This window comes from Falco punctatus, assembly GCF_963210335.1.
Source record: "Falco punctatus genome assembly, chromosome: 4".
In the NCBI taxonomy this organism is placed as follows: domain Eukaryota; kingdom Metazoa; phylum Chordata; class Aves; order Falconiformes; family Falconidae; genus Falco; species Falco punctatus.
Genome location: NC_137583.1, coordinates 74,199,882 through 74,220,877, shown reverse-complemented (window position 1 = coordinate 74,220,877; position 20,996 = coordinate 74,199,882). Strand labels below are relative to the sequence as shown.

At 37.6% G+C, this 20,996-nt stretch overlaps 1 protein-coding gene across 1 annotated transcript in view; it reads right to left on the bottom strand.

Annotated features, from left to right (window-relative positions):
* RUNDC3B (RUN domain containing 3B) overlaps nt 1–20,996 on the bottom strand; it is a 57,433-nt gene extending 36,437 nt beyond the window's left edge. The window contains exons 1-4 of the mRNA XM_080386382.1: nt 20,376–20,996; nt 13,473–13,588; nt 4,637–4,770; nt 1,479–1,564 (exon numbers count right to left, since the gene is read on the bottom strand). Coding sequence (XP_080242508.1) covers nt 1,479–1,564; nt 4,637–4,770; nt 13,473–13,588; nt 20,376–20,479 — 440 coding nt within the window. The 5' untranslated portion in view covers nt 20,480–20,996. The remainder of the gene's footprint in view (nt 1–1,478; nt 1,565–4,636; nt 4,771–13,472; nt 13,589–20,375) is intronic.

Sequence of the window (20,996 nt, the reverse complement as noted above, 5' to 3'; positions counted from 1 at the left end):
TAATTATTAAATATATATATAGCACAATACATTATTTAAAATGCTAAATAAGTAGTGCAAAGTATCAAAAAATCAGGCCACTTATCAGATATTTAAAATCCTACATGGGAAGAGTGTGTCCATTATTGCTTGTGGATTTGAAATCCACACCACCGAGATCTGAAATTGTAACTTTTATTTCCATTAGATGTATTTAAAATATTACTTCAAAACAAACTTTGCACTCACTATGTTTGTAATGCAGGAGAGGTTGTTTCCAAAAGCTATATGACTGAAAGCACATTCAAATACATTAAACATTAACATGTTCAAATAAATGAATTTGAAACTTCTAATAAAATCATACCACTGTCATCCACTAGCAAACAAACCGCACTACCAAACAGGGACAAAGAATGTACTACTTAACTACATAGTTTGTGACCCTCCTCTTCCTCCTCATCTCCCCCTCAAAAACCCAAGTGACTTTTCAGTTTGAGGCAACATGAGTAAATCTGTTCCAGAAATCTTTGGTTTGAGCTTCTTGTCTACTGTAAATGCAAAAAATCTGGGTAAAATAAAGACAACAGGCCTGGAAACTTCAATAAAATGGGATGTTTACCTAGCTATGTTTCAAAGTCACCTTAATATTGGCAAAATATATTAGGATCTGTGGACAAATGGCTTTACAAACAGAAATAATATTGTAAATGAACAGAAGTCCTTATATAGAAAATTCTTATTGTTGAAATAGTCCATTCAGTATGTATAAAACTTTTAGAGTTCAACATAAGGTTCCACAGCATTTTACAGACTCACTCATATTTAGATTACTTCGCCATAAGTCTACAAGACACACTTGTTACAGGATAAAGCATCATATAATAGTTGTATTATCTAGAACCAGTCCAAAATTGCTAGAGTATTTTCTATCACAACACATACTCTTGTCCATAACAGCTGTTACCATTAGAAGGTACAACAACAACGTTACACATTTTTCATATTACATGAAGAATCCTACCTATGCCTGAACACTAATTCTGTTCTTCTATATTTCTCAAAAGGTTCCTGGAATTCTCTTCCCTTCTTCTTCAAGAAAAGTTCCTATAAAAATTATTTTTTACTGAGTCTCTAGGGCTTTCTGTCAACCACATCTAATTTTGAAAGGAACGTCACGTCTTCTATCCTAATCACGCTACAGTTTCAGAATTCCTTCATTACAGAAATTTTCTCCTTTTTTGATCTTTCAAGAATTCCGAGTTCCAGACTTACTTCTTCATTTTTAAAATCACAAAAGGATTTTCAATGTTGCAGTTTTACCCATGCTAAAATCCAATCAATTGATAACAACTCCAGATATCTTTTACCAGATTACAGCTCTTTTACTAGTGACACCCCTTCCCTATACAAATGAAGCAGAACATTCACTTCCAAACCTAAGTCCCTCACTTAAGCAACATTTGCTAAAATACTGCAAAAATAAAAGTCTTAGAGACCTGGTTGTTTTGAAGTCTTTCAGAGCTGTGGAAATGTATTCAGACAAATGCTTTTCCATAAGTGCTACTCTGATCCAGGCTCGACCCTGCAAGAAGAAACACATATCAAGTATTTAAATAATACAGAATGGAACACTTAATTTTACATCTGAAAACGAATCCAGTTGATTTACCTGGGGGAAATGAGCTGATTAAAAAAATTACCACTTAACAGGAATTGTTGCTAAGATGTACTTCACTACAGTAATAATGAAAACAGAAAATACATTCTTAAAAATAACCTTTATTGTGAAGTAAAGTTCTCTAAAATTTGAAAGGAAAACAAAAAAGAAAAAATATTTTGCTTTAATTATACACTCCAACCTTTTGAAAATCTCATGTGCATAAATGGTAGCAGATTAGGGCAGAAACCTTTTCATTTTAAAGACAATGGTATTGGAAGCACTCAATAGGTTCCACTGTAAAGCAGCAGTAACCCACTCTCAGGGTGATTTAAGAACTAATTCTCTGTGTTCATTCAAATATTTGTGGGATGAATAAAAAAATACTTGTAAGTCAGTGACATAGTCTTATTATGTAATTTGCATAAATTAGTTTTTCATCTCTGTAAGGACATCATTATAGAAGGTGCACATCTTACACAGGAATGAAATGAAATTTAAGAGGCCTGAAACTTGAGCCCAAAAGGAAAGCTTCCTTCAAACAGTTCTATAAACAGCAGCAATAGCTTCAAAAATAACTTTTAGCAATATATGTTGCACTATGTTTACAGGTCTAGTGCACAGGATTGTGGTTTACAGGAAAGAGGCATTCAAATGGCTGATACGTTATGACAGTTTGAGAACAACAGGAACATTTCTTGTAATGTTCTCAACTTACAAATAGTTATATAAGTAGTAAGGCATCTTTCTACTTAATATATTTGGTGCTTATTGACATTAGCTGATTATCGCTATGGTCCTTTTACCAAAACCACCTGTAGTAAATTATAATCCTACTTTTAATTTATATAGATCTAGATCAAACTAAAGTTATAATAAGATAGGCAGATGCTAAATAAAAAAATTTGCTTTCATAAATACAACAATACAGCAAAAATTTTAACAGAGAGTGCACTAAAATTAAAAGGATGTTTATCTGGATAGCCGCCTATATGTTGCAGTTATTTAGAACATGAGTTAAACAGCCAAGCCCTGCTGATGCTGCTTAGCTAATGACTAAAGCCCATGCAGTTCCAGTGAAAGTAGGGCTAACCAGCATTGGCAAACTCTTACTAACAGATTCCAGGCTGAAGCAGACGCCCATTTGGACCACCAGTAAATCAGATGCATATGACTGATGTATACCATTGGTATTTATGTTGACATGCATCCCAACTTTTCACACATGAACATCCAAAATACTTCCACAGGCACCTTTAAAAATTCTATACTACTCTCCACACTTGCTGCACAAATTAACTTCTTTGTTTACTATTTGGTATGGAGTTTTCCACAGAATAAAAGAAAAAATTAATTTATTTGTAAGAGTATTTCAGAAAATAGCTTTGCATCTTACCTACTGAATTTTAATATTCATATCTATTAAAATCTTGGAATTCAGAAATAGTCAGATTCTGAAACATGAGTTCAGGATACTTCCAGGAAGTATTTGGAAATAGGTTCTCCAGATTAGGTGAATTTCTGTATCTCTACATAAGCAAGAAGAAAAGCTACATGACTTAAATTATCAGTCCACTATTCCAGCACACTGAGTGCTAGAAGAGCATGGAATATTCTGAATAGGAAAACCAGTCAATAGCTCTTGGTCATAGAATCTCAAGTGTTTCAAAGCTCTCAGGTAAATTAGAGATATTTCTGCTATATAAAATTTAAAACTGAGTCTATACAAAAGAAGAAAGGAGCAACAGTAGACATAGCAAATAAGCTGTTCTACAATGCTATGGATCACCAGAACAGCTGCTTAAAGATCTACTAGATTCATGGTGCTGCTTGATCTAAGCATCATCTTTTATTGAAGAAAACTGTGGTTGTGTAAATACCTGTAGTTTAAATTGTACTAAACACAGTCACGCCCCTGAAAAAAACTACCAAATTTTTGTATATAATAAGATAAATATTTCCACCTCACCAGTAACACCATGAATAATCCAGAATATAATAAAAATCTGGAACTACGGGGTTTTAAAAGTAGCCATGAAACACAGTTTGGAATCTTGTTCCAACAACTGATTCCAGTTTATTTAGGAATAAGAAGAACTAAGAATATTAATTTGGGCATCCTTTCATACTACTTACACTTTCAAGTCAGAAGGTTCTCAGTTATCAATCAAGGATAGAAATACAATTGCAGAAATACAAGCTATTGAAAAGCATCCCAGTCTAGTAAAAAGAACCTGTAATCTCTGTCCAACAGGTTTTTTTGTGTTTTCTTGGTGTTGGTAGTTTTTGTTGCTTTTTTTTCCTAAGATGTTAATCTATCTCACTCTTGTGATTTAATGATAGGTCAGTTTAAAGCTTACTCTAATTCAGTTTATATGCATATAAACATATTAAATTGTTACTTAACAACTTCAACATATCAACAATCAGAAATCGTGATGTCATTTCTATACAGATCCTTTGAAATTATGGATCTTTATTAGCAGATAAATCTATTAAAGGCTTCCTGCACAATCTCAACAACAAACTCAAGAACTGACCACACCTTTTCTTTTAGTGCATAAATTATATACAAAATCAAATGATTCTTAGGTTGGGGTGGGAAATCACATTTCTAAAATTTTAAAATAGTATTTCTTAAGTTCCTGCAGGCATGCCTGATTTCCCCTCAACACACAGTTTTTTTGAAAATGCTGTATATGTTCAGAAATGTGAAGGCAATCATTTTATAATACAACATGCTCACCAAATGGAGAATTTGAAATTTATTCCACTGAATAACATAAATTTAAAAGGAAACACATTCAGATTTAGATATGTTTTTTTAAAAGGTAAACATTTACTAGGTATGTATAAAAAAATGATTATTTCAAACAATGGAAAATTTTGTGGGGTACACTCAGCAATACGTTTTTCTTCTGGGTACAGAAATGTCAGCTATATTTTACACAGAACAATGTAATAAAAAAAGTCAGTTTGACCTTTTCCTTTCCCTACCTTAGCTCTAGAAGAACCAACATTCTCCATGTTCTCAATACTGCAGATGCAATTGTGAGAAACTTTTCTGCAAGCTACTCGAATGTAGTCCCAGAAACTACGAGGACTTTCATAGCCGAACCAGGTGATCTGACCTTAAATAAAAATACAAGATATGTAAAGATTTATGGACCTTCCTCTCTCTCTGCTTATGGGAGATAAACATAATTAAAATAGTTTCTTATAGGTTGTCTGCATTAACAGGATTTTATCCTAGCAAGTCCATAAATTCCTACTGGAAACTGGCTCACAGGTATAACATTGCATTATGCAGGTCACTCTGGTTTGAAACTTACATACAAAAAGAAATCTGGGTGTTTTGTGTACATATGTGTATTTTGTTTGTTTTTAACTTGTTAGTATGCTATAATAATACTCGAGACTTCTTCACGGGACTCTTAAATCACAATAGAGCACATACTGTTGTGACTTAAAAATATGATGCAAGAAGAATTTCTGTTACTTATTTTGGGTAGTACCATGTGTTTCACAAATACAGTCCAGTAAAGAGTTTTGTTCTTTTCTTTTTTAAAAAAAGTATATAAATACAAAGGATCGCTGTTTGCTGTGGTAGTGTTATCCTTAATTTAGGAGCAGACTGGAACTTATCAAAATGTGCTTTATTTGAAGAAGAAATTGATGCATGATCAAAACTGTTTTGCAGTCACAATTTACTTCGAGTACACACAGAACTTCCCTTGGGAAGGTGACCAATATGAATTGAGGAAATTGATCTCTCTTCGGGAGCTTTAACCAAAATCCTTCATATTTTTTTTCCAGCTTGCAATGTATTGCAGTTAGAAAATTAAAGAGAAAATTACATACGACGTGAAAGCCCTCCACACAAAATACATTTAATCACAGAAGCAACAGTTCCGCCCCATTTTTCAGACTGAACTGCATGTACCTGTGAACAGGTATGTAAAAAGTAAGATGAACATTGCCCTCTGGTGACTGACATTATTACATACATGGAAAACCTTTTCTCCACATAAAATAAGATCTTATTTTTAAGCAAATTTTATTTTTCATCTTGATTTGTATTTCTGAAGCTTTACTAATTTATCAGAAAGGCTTCTAATTCTTTTGCTGTTAGAAAGCTCACATTTCAAGAGTATATTGGACTGATACTGCAAATCATACATACTGAAAATAAAATGCAAAAATATGACAAGGATATTTGTACCTAGCATGACTTATCTTAGCCCCAAGCATAGGCAGAACATAGGCAGAACAGTGTCAAAGAGCTGTTCCCTATGATCTTAAGAAATTCAAGTGGTGAGGTTTTTTTCCCCCTAGAGTGTGCATATACCTTGACTTTGTGGTCCATCTGCTTATATCACCACAAAGATTTATTTATTAAATTCAAAGCTTAATAAAAGACATATTAAATTTAAAAAAAAGAAAAGAAACCAGGAAGAATATATACTACTCAATATGCCAAAGAAAAAGCAAAATCCCAAAATGCTTTTCAGTTACTGTAGATTCAGATCTTCTTAGCACTAAGTACTAAATTAAAAGAATTTCCTTGAGGTAAGCACTCTTGAAAACTTACTACTTTTGTTGAAATGCCAGATGTAGTGGACAGCAACAAAAATTCAACTTCATTTTAACAACACAAAAAGCTACAGATATTTTTCATATTCTTTACCATATCAGGAACATTTCTGCCCTGGGGATTATACCTGCAAAATTAAATACAACTTAAGTGTGAAGATATCTTTGTGTCAGCAATTCCAGTGCCAGCTAATAAAGGCAAGCATATCACACAACAATTTTTGTGGCTTTTTCAAACTTGAATCTTGAGGACAGAATATATTCGGCAAAAACCAGACAGTTTCACTCTATAGTTTTCTAAGTCACTAATTCAAAGCAATTCCTTTTACAAATGAACACCTGAAAACCCACATAATTTAAAAACAAAATCTCTCTATAACAGAAATACATATCAGCAAGCAGCACTTACTTGGCTTACACTGATCAACAAAACAAGCTGGCCATAATTACAATATATCTGACATAAGAGTGGGCTCTCATCTTGCAGTCAGCTCTGCAAAAGGCTATGATGGGTTCAGACTTCAGCAGGAATTGTTTTCACTTGAAATTCACAGCTGGCTCAGGGCCTTTTGTAAACCGATTTTATATTTCACCATTTTTCTCCCTACAATTGTAAACCTTGACAGTCTAGTGATTATAGACATCTGAAGAAAAACTTCCTTAATCATTCTATTATCTATAATCCAACAGAAAAACGTTGGGAAAGACTGTCCAAGAATAGTGAGAATGTATTTTAAGAACTACTAAATAAGATATTAAGCTGTATATTCCCTACAGTTTCAAAAGCTTTCAGGATATGAAATTGTTTGGCCCTCGATGCACTCAATGTACACAAGAATGAGGAATGAAATAGCTCCCACTACTCAGTGCTCGTCAAGCTGTGCCTCAATTAATGATGGAGATGGACAAATTGGAGATGGTTCAAAGGAGGGCCACAAAGATGTTCAACGGGCTGAAGAACCTGCTCCATGAGGAAAAGCTGAAGGCATTAGGTCTTTCCCCCTAGGGAAGAGAATGTTCAGAGGGGAACACATAACAGTATTTGAGAACTTGAAGGGTGGCTACAAAGAGGATGGAAGCTCTATCTTTAAAAGGAGCCACATGGAGAAGACAAAGGGCAACCAATAGGAGTTGCACTCGGAGAGGTTTCATCACAACACAAGAAAGAATTTTTCTACAGTAGCAGCAACCATTCACTGGAACAACTTCCTAGGAATGTGGTAGAGTCCCCATTGCTGGAGATGCCCAAAATGTGATTGGACAGGGTGCTAGATAATCTCATCTAAGCTCCCCTTCCAACAAATGGTTGGACCAGATGATTTTTTGAGGTCCTTGTCAACCTGGGCTGTTCTATGATTCCAATAACATATTTAAATTTTAAAGGATCCTAATACACTTGGAAAGCTGATTTTAGTATACAACTTTTACGCTTTCCTTAAGTACTTTGGCAGAACATGTTTCCTGGGAGGTCCAAAGGACAAAGCCTATGTGATCTTTGCCAGGAAGTTTATAGACACAGAAGATGACAGCTATTCCAGCAGGAATGATGTTATTGTTTTTCTCAGTCAAACAAAAATAAGCAAGCATGGAAACTGCAGGTTTAGTATTAAACATTGTTCAAATTAATTTAATTCTTGCCTACAGAACTGCAAAGCAAATAGAAACAATACTGTGAAAATTTATTTCACTGTATTTTTTAAATACTGCTATATGCCTACTTGTATCAATCCATTTCCACTCCAGTCTGGCAACTAGATACAAACATCCACAACACCAGTTGTTGCAGATCTTTTTTCATGCCCAAGGAATTCTTCACAAATAAGACATTAAACAGTTTGATTCCTACTCAGTCACAGCTCCAAATTCTCATCTACAAAGTTCCACAGTTGCAAAGTATTAACAACTAGGATGCTCTAAGGTACAGGCAGGTTTTCTCCAGACTTCCCTATATCAGTTAGTTTGCAACAAATTTTTCTATCCTGAAAAAAAAACCAAAAACAAAAGAACAACAACAAAAAAGTTTTAATAAAACTTGTTCAAAATAAAATGGCATGCTGGTCCATTGAGGAATTTTTTGTGATACCTACCTTTTTATTTTGGGCCTACAAAATGGGGCATTAAAAATAAAAAAGATTACAGTAATTCATAAACCCAGTCCTCCAAGACAATTATAAATTCATTTATGATTTTTCTACATACAGGAGAAAGAAGAATGAGTTTAACCACAAATTATACAAGAGCCCTACTACTTCTTTTTAGCCAAAACCAGTAATAGGGTCATTATGCGTGTATAAACGTTAAATCTAGTAACAAAAGCTATTCTGTTAATAGCATTATTGTACGAAAAAAAAGGCCACTGCAGCTATAAGCTTAGACTTTGTATTTTTCTTGACAGTAGGGCCTTCAGCTCTTATTTCCTTAACCTATCTTTTTCACCCCCATTATAGTGCCATTACCTTAACTATTTTATCCAGCAGATTTGTCTCTCAGGATAAGCCACATTACAAACTGCGTATTACTCACTCGAAGCCTGCCTCCTCACCTGTCACCTACCCCTACAAGTACAAATTGTCTTCTGCAGACACAGTTCATACCCTTTCCCTTTGTAACCACTGCTTATGCCTGAATTATTACAATTCAGGGAATTTTGATTAATAAAAACAACGTAAATATTCATTGCTTCGAAAGAGACTCTGTGAAATAGCAGTTAGTAGTGCTTTTTTTCCCCTCCTAAAAGTAAGTAAGTAAAACAAAACCCATACTGGAAGAGATAAATTGTGCACTGCAGATAGATGGAAAGTCTTTCACTGCTTCAGAATGAATTATCTAATAATTCACCTTACTATGAAGAAGTGCAAAAACTGACCATATACCAGTGACATCACTAGTACATCCATTTACCATTACTACCACCAGACTATTGATGATGCATGGAACTAGAACATTTTATAGAGTGAGGAAAGAAAGAATTATAACATTTAACTTTCCACTCAAGCAGTACTGATCACCTTAGAAGCTTACTACTCATAGCAAGTCTTCTAAAAGAAAACTCTTCTAAAAGCAAACTCCACAGTCGCTAAAGATTAGGAATAACATCGATCAGTAGCTTCCATGGGTAACTCTAGCAGAAGGTTTTGACATGTTTACAACTGTCTAAATGTACATAGAGGAAAAAAGGCACACAAGTTGTGGCAGTGTCAAAATAGCACAGTACAGCACACCATTTTGTGTCATTATGGTGGTAAATGCAATTAAGTGCATAGATGACAAGTATGCTTATAATAACTATGATGTGAAAATTACAGAAGTCACAAGCAAGATGCACTATATATAAACACATTTTGTTGTAAAGGATATTACAAAAACATAGCAAGTCAACAAATACATACAACATGACAACAGTTTTCACAAATAAGTTTCAGATGATGGCCATAAAAATCTACAATAGTTATTAATGTTCTTCTATACTAACTCAGTTAAAATTGAAGTGATAGAAAAAGGCAGAAAACTGTAAAACATTGTGATATAGTAAAGACAATACATACAACACTTTGAATTGACTTCAGATTTTAAATCAGCTAAGATATACCTGTGATCAAATCCCAAGTACTGTTGCTGAACACTTTTTGATGCCCCTACCATTTCTGCACTATCTGTCTTTACTTAGCTGATCTGATAAAAAGGACACTTAGAGGAAATACAGCTGAAAAATCCATGGCCAGCAGTGAAAACAAGAAACCACCAAGACGACAACAAAAGATACAGCTTAATCTCCACAGTACAGAATGGTTAAGGTAGAAATTAATTCCAAATGACTATCTGGGGCGGGGGGGGGGAAAGGCTTCTGAAATTAGTCAGCTTGCTTTAAAAATTATCAAACACACAGACATATGTACACAAATTTGTAAAATCCCTTTGGGACTATAGGTCTTATTTGATCCAGAGACCTTCAAATACATTGTCTCTGTATTGACTCAGAATATCACTTACTCTCTGCTGTATTGTAAAACAGTGTAAACTCTTATTCCTGAGAGGGAATAAAAGATTAATTAGTCACTTATCTTTTTTCTGTTACTCCTCTCCTACCTTTTCAAGATCTTCAATCTTCCTGTCCAGCAGTATCACATCTTGCCAGCAGGCATGCCACACAGCTTATTTTAATCACAGGAAGAACACATGATTTATATCCTCCTCATTACAATATTTGGTCTACTCTTCACTCACAATAAATTCAGCTCTTCTAGGGAGTACCAGATATAATATACATACAGTATTACACGGTACAGGCATAAGCATCTCTCCACTTTCTAGAGCAAAAGGCAGTCAACAACTTGCAATCTCTGAAGACAGTTAATACAGTTCACCCAAACACTCTTTCTCTTCCTTAGAGCAATTAACAACAGGCTGTGAGCCAGACTGCTTTTTCTAACAGTGGCCTATTCTTGACTGCTACTTATTGGCATTGGTGTACATGTAACTACTGTAAGGCAGTACAGATGTGGCCTTTTGGCCATGGCATATTATGTTCCTATTTTGGTGCCATACGCAATAAGTCTTCTGTATCACATGATCAGACACCTGCATTCAAGCAGCATTCACAGATCTCTTGTGTGAGCTGGTGTATTGATGTTGACCTCATTTACTTACTAAGCAAACACCCACATCTAAACCACTCTTAAGAAAATGAGCAGTTGGGTTGAAGAAGGGCATCCATGGGGAAAGTCATTAGTTTTCTGCCTGTTTGACTTCCTGATCTGGCTCACCACAGCATCCAGTGAAGACCACAGGCAATATCAGAGAAAGGTAAGCACAAAGTAAGGGAGGCTGGTGTTGAGGTGTGTGGTGTGTGTAAGGATAATAAAATCCTATAGCAAGCTGCACTGAGTTTAAGAAAACTCATGGAGATATTCAACACAACTGGAAAATGGCATGAGCAATCTGAGACAGCCTTGCTTTGAGTACAAGGTTGGACTAGATGACTTTCTAAGGTACTTTCCAAACTAAATTCTTCAATGGTTCTGAAAAGAAAAAAAACCAACCAACAAAAACACTCAAACCACTATGAATGTTGTTTCATGACCCTTTTGTTATTCAGAACTAGCAACATCAGATCAGTTACGTATCAGAAATCAATTTTAAAACAGTGTTCATATTGCTGTAACTGGCATTTTTAGCAGAACAGACAGGAAGATGAGGCTTGGAGAACTATTATTTCAGAATTCTTAATAGCAACGGTTTCAGGAAAAGCACAGAATTCTAATCCTTGTAGTTGAACATTTTTTCCCCTTAAAATTGCTATCCTTTCTTCCTTCCATTTTGTTTTGTCTGGGTCCTGCCTGAACACTAAACGAGTAAGTAGTAACAGTCAATATACTCCATCAAGACAATACTTTGCTCCTTAAAAACATGCTATATGAAATGCCAGAGAAGACAGTTGCTAATAAATGTTTTCTAATAAAAGTAAACTTATTTAATATGCATTGTAAAGGACTCCTCCCTCACCCAGTACTTCCAAAAGAAGCTTAAAATTAGGAATTGTTATTTGCTATGGCCTTAAGATTAAGCAAAGGTCTACATAAACTGAAATCTGAATCATCTGTTTAACTACACTGCCATGGGATTATGCTGACAACTTTGATACAATGAAGCCATTTATCTTACCATAGACAAAAGGTATGTTCCACCTGCTTTAGAACATTTCATATAACCCACTGCAATCTCCAGTCTGACTTCAGTGTGCTCCTTCTGACATGAAGAACGTATTCAGAATATAATAGTCATTTTCATCAAAAAATGTGATTTCTTTCAAGCCCTGTGTTGTGTAATATATACCCTCTTAAAACTGGAATTGTCACGGCACATTTATTAGCTCAATTTCCCATTCAAATTTTTAAAAAAGCAATTACAGTGATTTAGCTTATTACCAAAATATTCCTCTTTTGCAGTACAATGCACAATGCTACCCCTCTTCTGTATTTTTATTTAACTCTGCAAACTTAGACAAATCATACTAGTAATTACAAGGGGGAGACTGAAACAACAATTCCGCTTTTTGATTTTCTCTATTTCTTATTTGAAATAAGTTTTTACTTTTCAATTCCATTTGCCTGTAACCCATTTGCCAACCTATCAAGATTGATTCTCTGTACTGCCTGTCCTGAATAATAGACTCTGAAGAAAAAAAAAAAAAAAAAAAACCCAAAAAATCATGATTTTTGCTCAAACATCACTGAAGCTGGGGGAGAAGGAGAAAAACAGAGCAACTTCCCTTCATCCTCAAGTTGCTAAGTACCCATAATCACTCAGTTTTTGTCACAATGTGACAAACACTATGTTTCTACCCCACTGTGTGGTATTTTTTTTTCTTCTCTGACAGAATGACAGCAGGTAGTAATTGTGCTACTCAAATGTCTGCCTACACACAATATTGTTCACAAAGCTTAGTTATGAATATCAAAAAGCAAGAGTATGAAAAAGAGTACATTGTCAGATTACATGTCTATATTTAGATGATTATGATGTCCTTCATAATCTTCAATTTCAGAAACTGTACACAAAACTGAGGAATGAGAATCTTCCAAAGTCCTTTTCTACTGACTGTTACTGCTAAGGCACACTGAGTTCCTTTAGCAAAGCAGCTTCCTCTAGAACAATCAGAAAATGGAAACAGACATTTTCTTGAATTAGAACAACATCCGACTCCAATACAAGAGGAAAACCAACAACTGGCCTTTCTCAAAAGCCATTTAATCCAGATCCATTACATTCCAATAGTAAAAACTAGCTTCACTAGGGGGGCGGGGGACAGAAGTGAAGGGACCTAAACACAGTACCTGGAAAAGGTGGCAACAAAAGCAGGGAAGGGAGAAAGAAAAGGGAGCAGCACCACAGACATACTCTCTGTAACTTCTGTTAAAACTGAAAACACTGCAATTGTCTTTCAGACTCAGACTCCTAGGACACAACCTTATCATAAACCAAAAAAGCATACAGAGCTCAGCACCATGGCAACATCCACTTGCTTAATGACCACCCAAGAAGGCTTTTAACAAGACCAGTGGAAACATGTTTCACAAAAACCATCTCCTTCAGTTTTCCACAGCAATGCAAACAATCAGGAACGCACACAAAGCCAACACTTTAATTCAGCATCAAGGAGTTTCCACAGATGAACACTGGTTTCACATAAACAGATTCTCATGGCAAAAAACATCACCAGTAAGGAAGTTAATTAACATACCTTTCAGTCGATGACTTAGAATCTGTTCCAGAATGGCTGCAAAATTATTAAATTCAGGGGAAGTATCATCTATAGTCTCAAAACAGGAACGGTCAATCAGAGTCTTGACTGAAAACCTAGAGCAAAAGCACAGAACAATCATAGATTATACAGATAGCTATTGGTCCTCTATAGCAGGACAGTAGTTTGTATAAACCAAATGAGCAAAGAACCAAAAAACCACCTTGATGATTTCAAGTTCAGTCAGAGCAACACAAACACATACCACATCAAGAAATAGTCTAGAAATACAATCATCATTGGTCTTAGGCATCAAGCCTGAAAAACAAAAAGAAAAACTAAAATCCCTACACTTTTTATGTAGTAGTGAGCTAATTATTTTCTAATTATTTTCCTCTTCTCCATTTCAATAAAGCTGTAGAAAAACAAGCACTCAAAAGCATCCAACACCAATTTCTTTGTAATCCTAAACATCACGATTTTTGCTTGACATTTCAATGCTTCTTTTATTCCCAAAATCCATGCCCAAGAGTCAGAAGTATAAACTTTATCCTATTATGAGAACACTGTAATTTCATCCTAATGCAAGAATAATCCAAACATATTGTAAAACAATCAATTTTTATGCCCGTTAACACTGTGTATTAACTTAGGCTGATTTCCCTGTGAATGGTGGTACTCACTATTCAGCACCATACTGATTAATTACTGAATAATACTTCAGTAATAAAAATAATAAAAAACCCCTGAATAATACTTCAGTATTATGTCAGAAATTTTAAATTATCAATTTAAATTATCTAACATTTGAAATTGTAAAGGCTGAATGAAGCCACTGTAAAAAGTATAAAAAACTAGTGTAAAAAAACCAATAAAAAGTGTAAAAACCTAGTCAATTAGCCAGTTAGCTGCATTAATTACACCTGCACTTAAACAGTTTCATTCTTATTAAGAAAAAGACAGTTAAAAGCCCAAGAAATGAAAGAAAAAATTTTCTCTTGCCTTCATTTTAATCATAACCCATTTTTATTTTCCTTTCTGCTCCTTGTTCTTCAGTTCTCAGTTTCAAGGCAAGTTTCGTATGTTCTCAACTTTGAATGTAACACTTATTTTGAGGCATTTATTGTATTTTCTGCAACTATGCTTATTTGCATTAATGAAGCCATACCACAGTCTGAGGCGATAGCTTTCACAACACCCAAATTTCAACAGTACCAGCTTAGGAAGTTCTCACTCTGCTTGCTCATATCAGACTGAGCACCCTGTTCCCTCTCTCAGTTATGCCAATTCTACTTTTTAATGGGGCTTATGAACCAGTCTAGATTTTCAGCACTTAACAGGATGAGTGAAGTGACTCTTAAATATGGATACACTCATAATAAACATGCTTCACAGCATCTCAAAACCAACAGTTATACAGCGCAGCTGAAGAAATGGTATACTATATAGGCATAGGAGGAATGTGATTCCTTAAACCAGCAGTACTATTCTCAAATGCTCCATACTGTAAAAGTAGCATAACTTTTTAGCGGAGTTAGCACAGCCTCCTGATGCTCATTTACTAAATGAAACTAATTATGCTCAAAATGAATTGACATATATATTTCAAGTGTTGCAACTCAATTACATTATACTAAGTAAACTTCTGAATAAAGACTCCCCATCCTACCTTTCCTGCAGGCCTCTATTGTTGTAGCATTTCTGGCAGGATGGGAATTAGGAATAAGAAGGGTGGGGGAGGAAGCTTCTTCTCCAGTGCCAAGTTATGACTCAGTTTTGAACTCCTCCACATTTCCAGCCAATTTTGAGTAAGTGAGAGACATGCATGGCCAACAGTAAATTTCTACCTAGTCAGTATCATTGCTATTGACTACTGTAATGGCAGTAATGATTGCTTCCTCAAAGCTATACCAGAGCTGTGAAATTATCTAAAAAAAACCCCTTAATTTTGAAAGACAAATGTATATAGCAATTACATGACTAAATTGGTATTAACTGTAACAAGAAGGCTCTTCCCACACCATGCAGATCTGAAAAACAGAAGGTGCAGCATACCATTCACTCACAGGTACATATACAAGTTAGCAATACAATGTACTGGACTATATATAGGAATATAATCTTAAAACTCAGAGACACTGTCATCCATAAACTGCAAAACAAAGTAAAGTATAATATATAGCTATGCCTACTTTTCGTCTCTTCAGTGTCCTACTTAAAAGTTCACTGATTAATATTGTATATGATACACATTCAGAAACACAGACATTCAAGAAAAACCACTTATAAGCAATTCACATACACTTCTAAAAATCTCAGATAATTTTTTTATTATTATTTTAAAGCATTCTGTAACTGAAAAAAAAATCTATCTAGTTTTAAGGACACAATTTTTAAATACCTAGGGTCTGATTAGAAATGACAGTCTAACAGCTCATCATCATTAATGGTGGTCTTTTTAAGTGCTCTTATTACTGCCACCATGCTCTCCATAGAAATATTAATTCCCATCTCTCTACTCTACGCTTTTACCAAAAGACTAAACAACCTTTATGTCAAGTTTAGCTGAAATTGGCTTTTAGGAGGAACTGAAAGGGAGTGCAAGTATGTGCACCTTATTTCCATTGACCAGGAAGATAACAGTGCTACCATGCAAAATTTCATTGACTGGATATGGTTTTTTTGGAGATTTAAAAAAATTTGTAGGCAAATACTTCTGTGTTGATTTTTTTTTCTCCAGTACTACAGAGAGGCAAACATAATTCTAAGTGCAAGTTAAAAGTCACAAGCACATTCTGCGTGTTAGATAGTCACACTTCACCATGCTGATCACACAGATTGGAAAAAGGATTTAAGGTATGTAGAAGTGATGTCTTTGAAAAAAGGTTACACTGTAAGCACTGGGTAAGTAACTGTACTCAATCATGAAAGATGCTTCATATGTTGCTTCCAGTATACAGCCCAACAGAAAAAAAAAAAGAAAAAAAAAAGCCCATGCTGTTGTACAGTTACGTGGAACCACTTGGGGAGTGAAAGTCAAGAAAGAAAAGTTCAGGTCTAATGTACACAAGAGCTATGAAGAAAAAATGTCTAAGTAGGCAGAGACAGAGCAGCTTTCTTGTTTCCCTTTGTTGCTCCCAACTTCATCATCTCTCCACTGGACTGCTATAGCAGCATTGCACTCCAGCACAACAATCTACCTACACTTCACAGGTTAACAGAGATATTGTAACAAAAGGGCATGAGCAAGTAGAGTGGCTTGAGAACAAAATTTTCTAAGATGAACTTTTGTGTGGCCTGTAGGAACAGACAAGTAATATAGCTCCAATACCTGTTGCTTCAAGACTCTTTAAAAAGGTCTTTTATCCAATTATTTCCCATTTTCTCACTACAACAATAGGGCTGGTTTGGGCTGGTTTTGTTGGGTTTTTTTTGCATCCCCCATAAGGTATCTGCTATTAGAGAGATTCCAGTATCGGTGTTTCTAAACAACCTTCCTGAACTCTGATGTTTTCAGATTCAGTCATGAATCCAGTCTTCCTTGAGCAAAAAAAAAAGATACAGAAACAGCAGCATTCTCCAACCTTAGAAAGACTTTCCGAATCATGTAAGAGGGAAACATTCTTGAATAAGATTGATTTATAGCAGTCTTTTTGGGGTAGGTTCTTCTGCCAGATGCATGAGAAGGTCTCCCAGATTTCTTCAATAATTTCAAACCAAAGTCAAACCTTTTGTAGATATACCCCAGGCTTATTTCCAAAACAGCAATAAGCCTCTAATGAAAAAGAGGCAAACAGGCAGAAAATTTGACTGCTATATGAATTTGTCAGTTTCCATTGTCAGATTCATGCTCCTCTGAGTTTTCAAATGAATGGAAGAATTCTGTCAAATTTATTTGGCTTGCAATTTGGGAAATGTCATTAAAATGCCATTTTAAAGAACATAAATTATTAGTATAGAACAATCCCCGAGATTTCAAACTAATATCCCTTATAGTAGAAAACATGGCTTGGACATGAAACCAGGTAGTTCAGGTAAGGGTCAACGTCACTGCAAAAGCTCTTATGCATAATACCAGAGTCGCTATTTTAAAAATACATTTCCTGAGTGTTGTTCAATTCTGTGTTAAAATGCTGTATTTAAACTATGACCCTCACTTCCAAGGCCTGTCTCAACTGTTTGGTGGTTCTGTATCTTTGTGGACCTTTGATCTATAAATCTTAGGGAAGACTAGATTCAAACAAGGTGAACAACTTCAAAACTCCAGCGTCACTTACTGGAAAACGGAAGGCATCAAACCTTAGGGAAAAAAAGGTAGGGAGAGAGACAGAGCTTAGAAAATATATTACTTATAAAAAAAATATCCTAAACCTTATTGCAATTTAAACCATGGCTATGCAGCTGCACAAACATAACCATGCATTTTCACGTTCAATTGGTTTATGGAACTTAACTAACTACGTTACTTCCCATGGCTACAGTGCCACTCAATATTTTAGTGGAAACAAACTATTCCTTGCTTAGCTGTAAATACAGGAAACTATCCATATCTGCATGAGCAGTTAGACCACCACTGTAAGAAAAGACTAAAAACCCAAAGCCTGGCTTAACTATTAAGTAAAAATCTGCTATAATGAAGCTTTGACAAACATAGCATTAAATTATCACTGTTAACATGGTAAATCAGAAGAGTATCTTCATAGTGGTTTCTCACCTTCACTGGGTAGCAAGCCACACCCATCCAAATTTAATTGACTTGATTCATTGGTGCTATTTTTACAAGAACTATTTCACATTCTCATAGGATTTTGACTGGAAATGACTACTATCGTACTGGTTTTGATATTAATTTGACTATTCCTAACAATAACACTTTTCAATATTAGAAAATGTGTTAATAGCTACAGTAAAGCTGGGAAAATTTTTAAACATTTATTCTTAGACTAGCAGAAGAATAAAAATATAAATAAATGTATGCACATCATAATGACGCAGTTCCATTTTCCTCATAACCGTTTCCAAATTTTAGGATGTATTCACAAACTAGGAACTTCAGGTTTCATGGAGATAAAGCAAAATTAAGTTGTTTTACTGAAAATAATACAAATACACCAACTGAAAGTAGTTTCTGCAGTAACTCCTTGCTTCATTGTGCTTGACTGAATTCCCTCAGATTTCTAAGCACCTTTAAATATGTTACAACATCATTTCAACTGCAGGACAAGGACATGAAAAAAACAAACTGAAAAAGAAAATGTAAGAGCACAGAGTACAGAAGAGTTCCCCTCAAATGAGGGGGCAGAAAAAAATAACAAACTGTGTAGAATACAATATAATCCTTTAAAAAGAACTGTTCATAGCTTGTAAAATTATGTCATTACTTGATAAAACTGGTGTTTTCCCAAGCCTGCAGATTGGCAATATCTGTGTCTCGGTAACAATAGTGAAACTGAAAACTTCTGTTACTTCTACTTGACCTGCTTCAGCAAGTCTGATAGAAACCTTTTTCTATGTTTTTGTTGCGTTTCTTTTTCTGAGGTAAGCGTAGAGGTAAGCATAAAAGCCTGGGAAAAGGCAGAATATACTAGGACTTCAAGGAATATTGAAGGAAACTCCTTTCAGTAGCGAGATGATACAATTCACACTTTGTAAAGCCTACTACCAATGTACAATAAAAGCTTGGGGGTGGGGGTGGGGGGCAAGCAAGGGGAAGGTGGAAGAAAGACTATGACAACTATGGGGTCCTAAACTCTTTTTAAAAATACTGCTGCAGCATGAAGTAGTGAGGGTACAAGATTATCTAATAGTTGTCCTGGTATGATATTAAAATTTGTGAGTATTAAAGTTATTATCATAGCTAATATGAATCTGTTGAAGACCTTCTCCAGATAATATTCAAACTGGTCTGATAACGTAAAGATTTAGCAATTGGAACAAACGAACTAACAGAGTCATCACTACCAGCATATATTCATGTCTTTAAAAGTTTGCCATGATGTAATGGGTCAGTACTGCACGCCTGGAAATGCTGCATGGATTCAACAACGATGGCAGTGGAAAGGCTTACATGAAAAGCCATAGCAAGTATTGTTGAGCTTGTATAAGCTCAGCACTAAGATGCTTGAAAGAAATATAATGTACTGGATCTAGCCTGTACTGCAGTCTCCCGATCTAGATTTTGGAGATAAAAATATACCCTGAACACAGCCTCCTCGGGACCGCTGCTGCGGCAGCGGCGCGTTAGCCAGACCGCACGGCCAGCAGCTTCTACAGCGGCTTGCAAAAACAGTTTTAGGTTTCACTTCACGTCCAATAACATATTAAACCTAAATTTTAAAGGCGGCCGTGCCGCATCCATTTAAGAGGAATCGACACCCACCAATTCCCTTCGCACGAAGATGAACGCCCGCGTTCAACGCTACCGGGAGTTCAGCCCGCCCCGCCTGGCTCCGACACACGCCTCGCCCGGGAGCGCAGCCGAGGTGCGAAAGCAAACGGCTCCCGCCTCACAGTGTAACGGCCCGGTGCGCCCGGCGGCGCCGCCAGGTGTGCCCCTGCCGCCGCGGGAGCGCCCCTCAGCCGGAGGCTCCCGCAGTCAGAGGCTCCCGCAGCCGCTGAGTCAGGGCGGAGGCAACCGCCGCCCTCTCTCGCCGCTACGTGCCCCTGGCAAGCCGGCGCCCCCCCCCCCCGCGGCCGGCACCCTCCACCGGCCTCCCGCCGCAGGGCAGCCGCTGGCTGCGGGGGGCTGCCTCCCGCGCTCCGGCCCCGAGCGACCGCGAGTCACCTGCGCGGTGCGGGGGCGGCACGGTCCCCTCAAGGCCAGGCTGCCGGCGGCCGGAGCGGCAGGAGGGCGAGGCACGGTCCCCTCGGGCGGCGCAGGGCGGGGCCGGGCCCGGCGCTTACCTGCAGACCGTGATCAAGTTCCGCCGTTCCACCGCGGCGTTGCGGGACGGGACGCTCTTCCTACGGGCGGGGACGTTGAGCCCCCCTAAGCCGAGGGACGCCATCTCTGCTGGGGGCTGGAGAAGCCGCCGGAGCTGGCACAGCGCCTTTGTTCCCGGCCTCCCGGTCTCGAGGATGCTGCGCCCGCCGCCGCTACCACCGCCGCCGCCGCACGAGGAGGCGGCCCCAGCGTCGCTGCCGCCCTCGGCCCCGCTCCCCCTCCCGCCGCCCGGCTTGCGCGGGAGCAGCGCCCCAAGGCGGGCGGCAGGGCGGCAGAGGAGACGCCGGGGTCCCCGCGGCGGGGGCGGCTCGCGCCCCCTCCCCCCGCTCCGGGCGGCCACCGCGCCTCGCAGCCACGGCGCCGCAGAGCGCCGGCGCCGCCAGCCAATCAGCGCGCGGGAGGGGCGCGGCGGCGCGGCCGGTGCTTCGAAGGGGCGCGCGCCGCCAGCGGAAGCTGCTGGGGGAGGGCGCGGTGCCGGCACCTGCGGTGGCGGGAAGGCAGCGGGGGCGCTTTTCCGGGCCGGGCCCGCCCCGCCCCGGCAGGTGCGGGGGGTGCCGCCTGTGGGAGACTCCCTGCGCTCC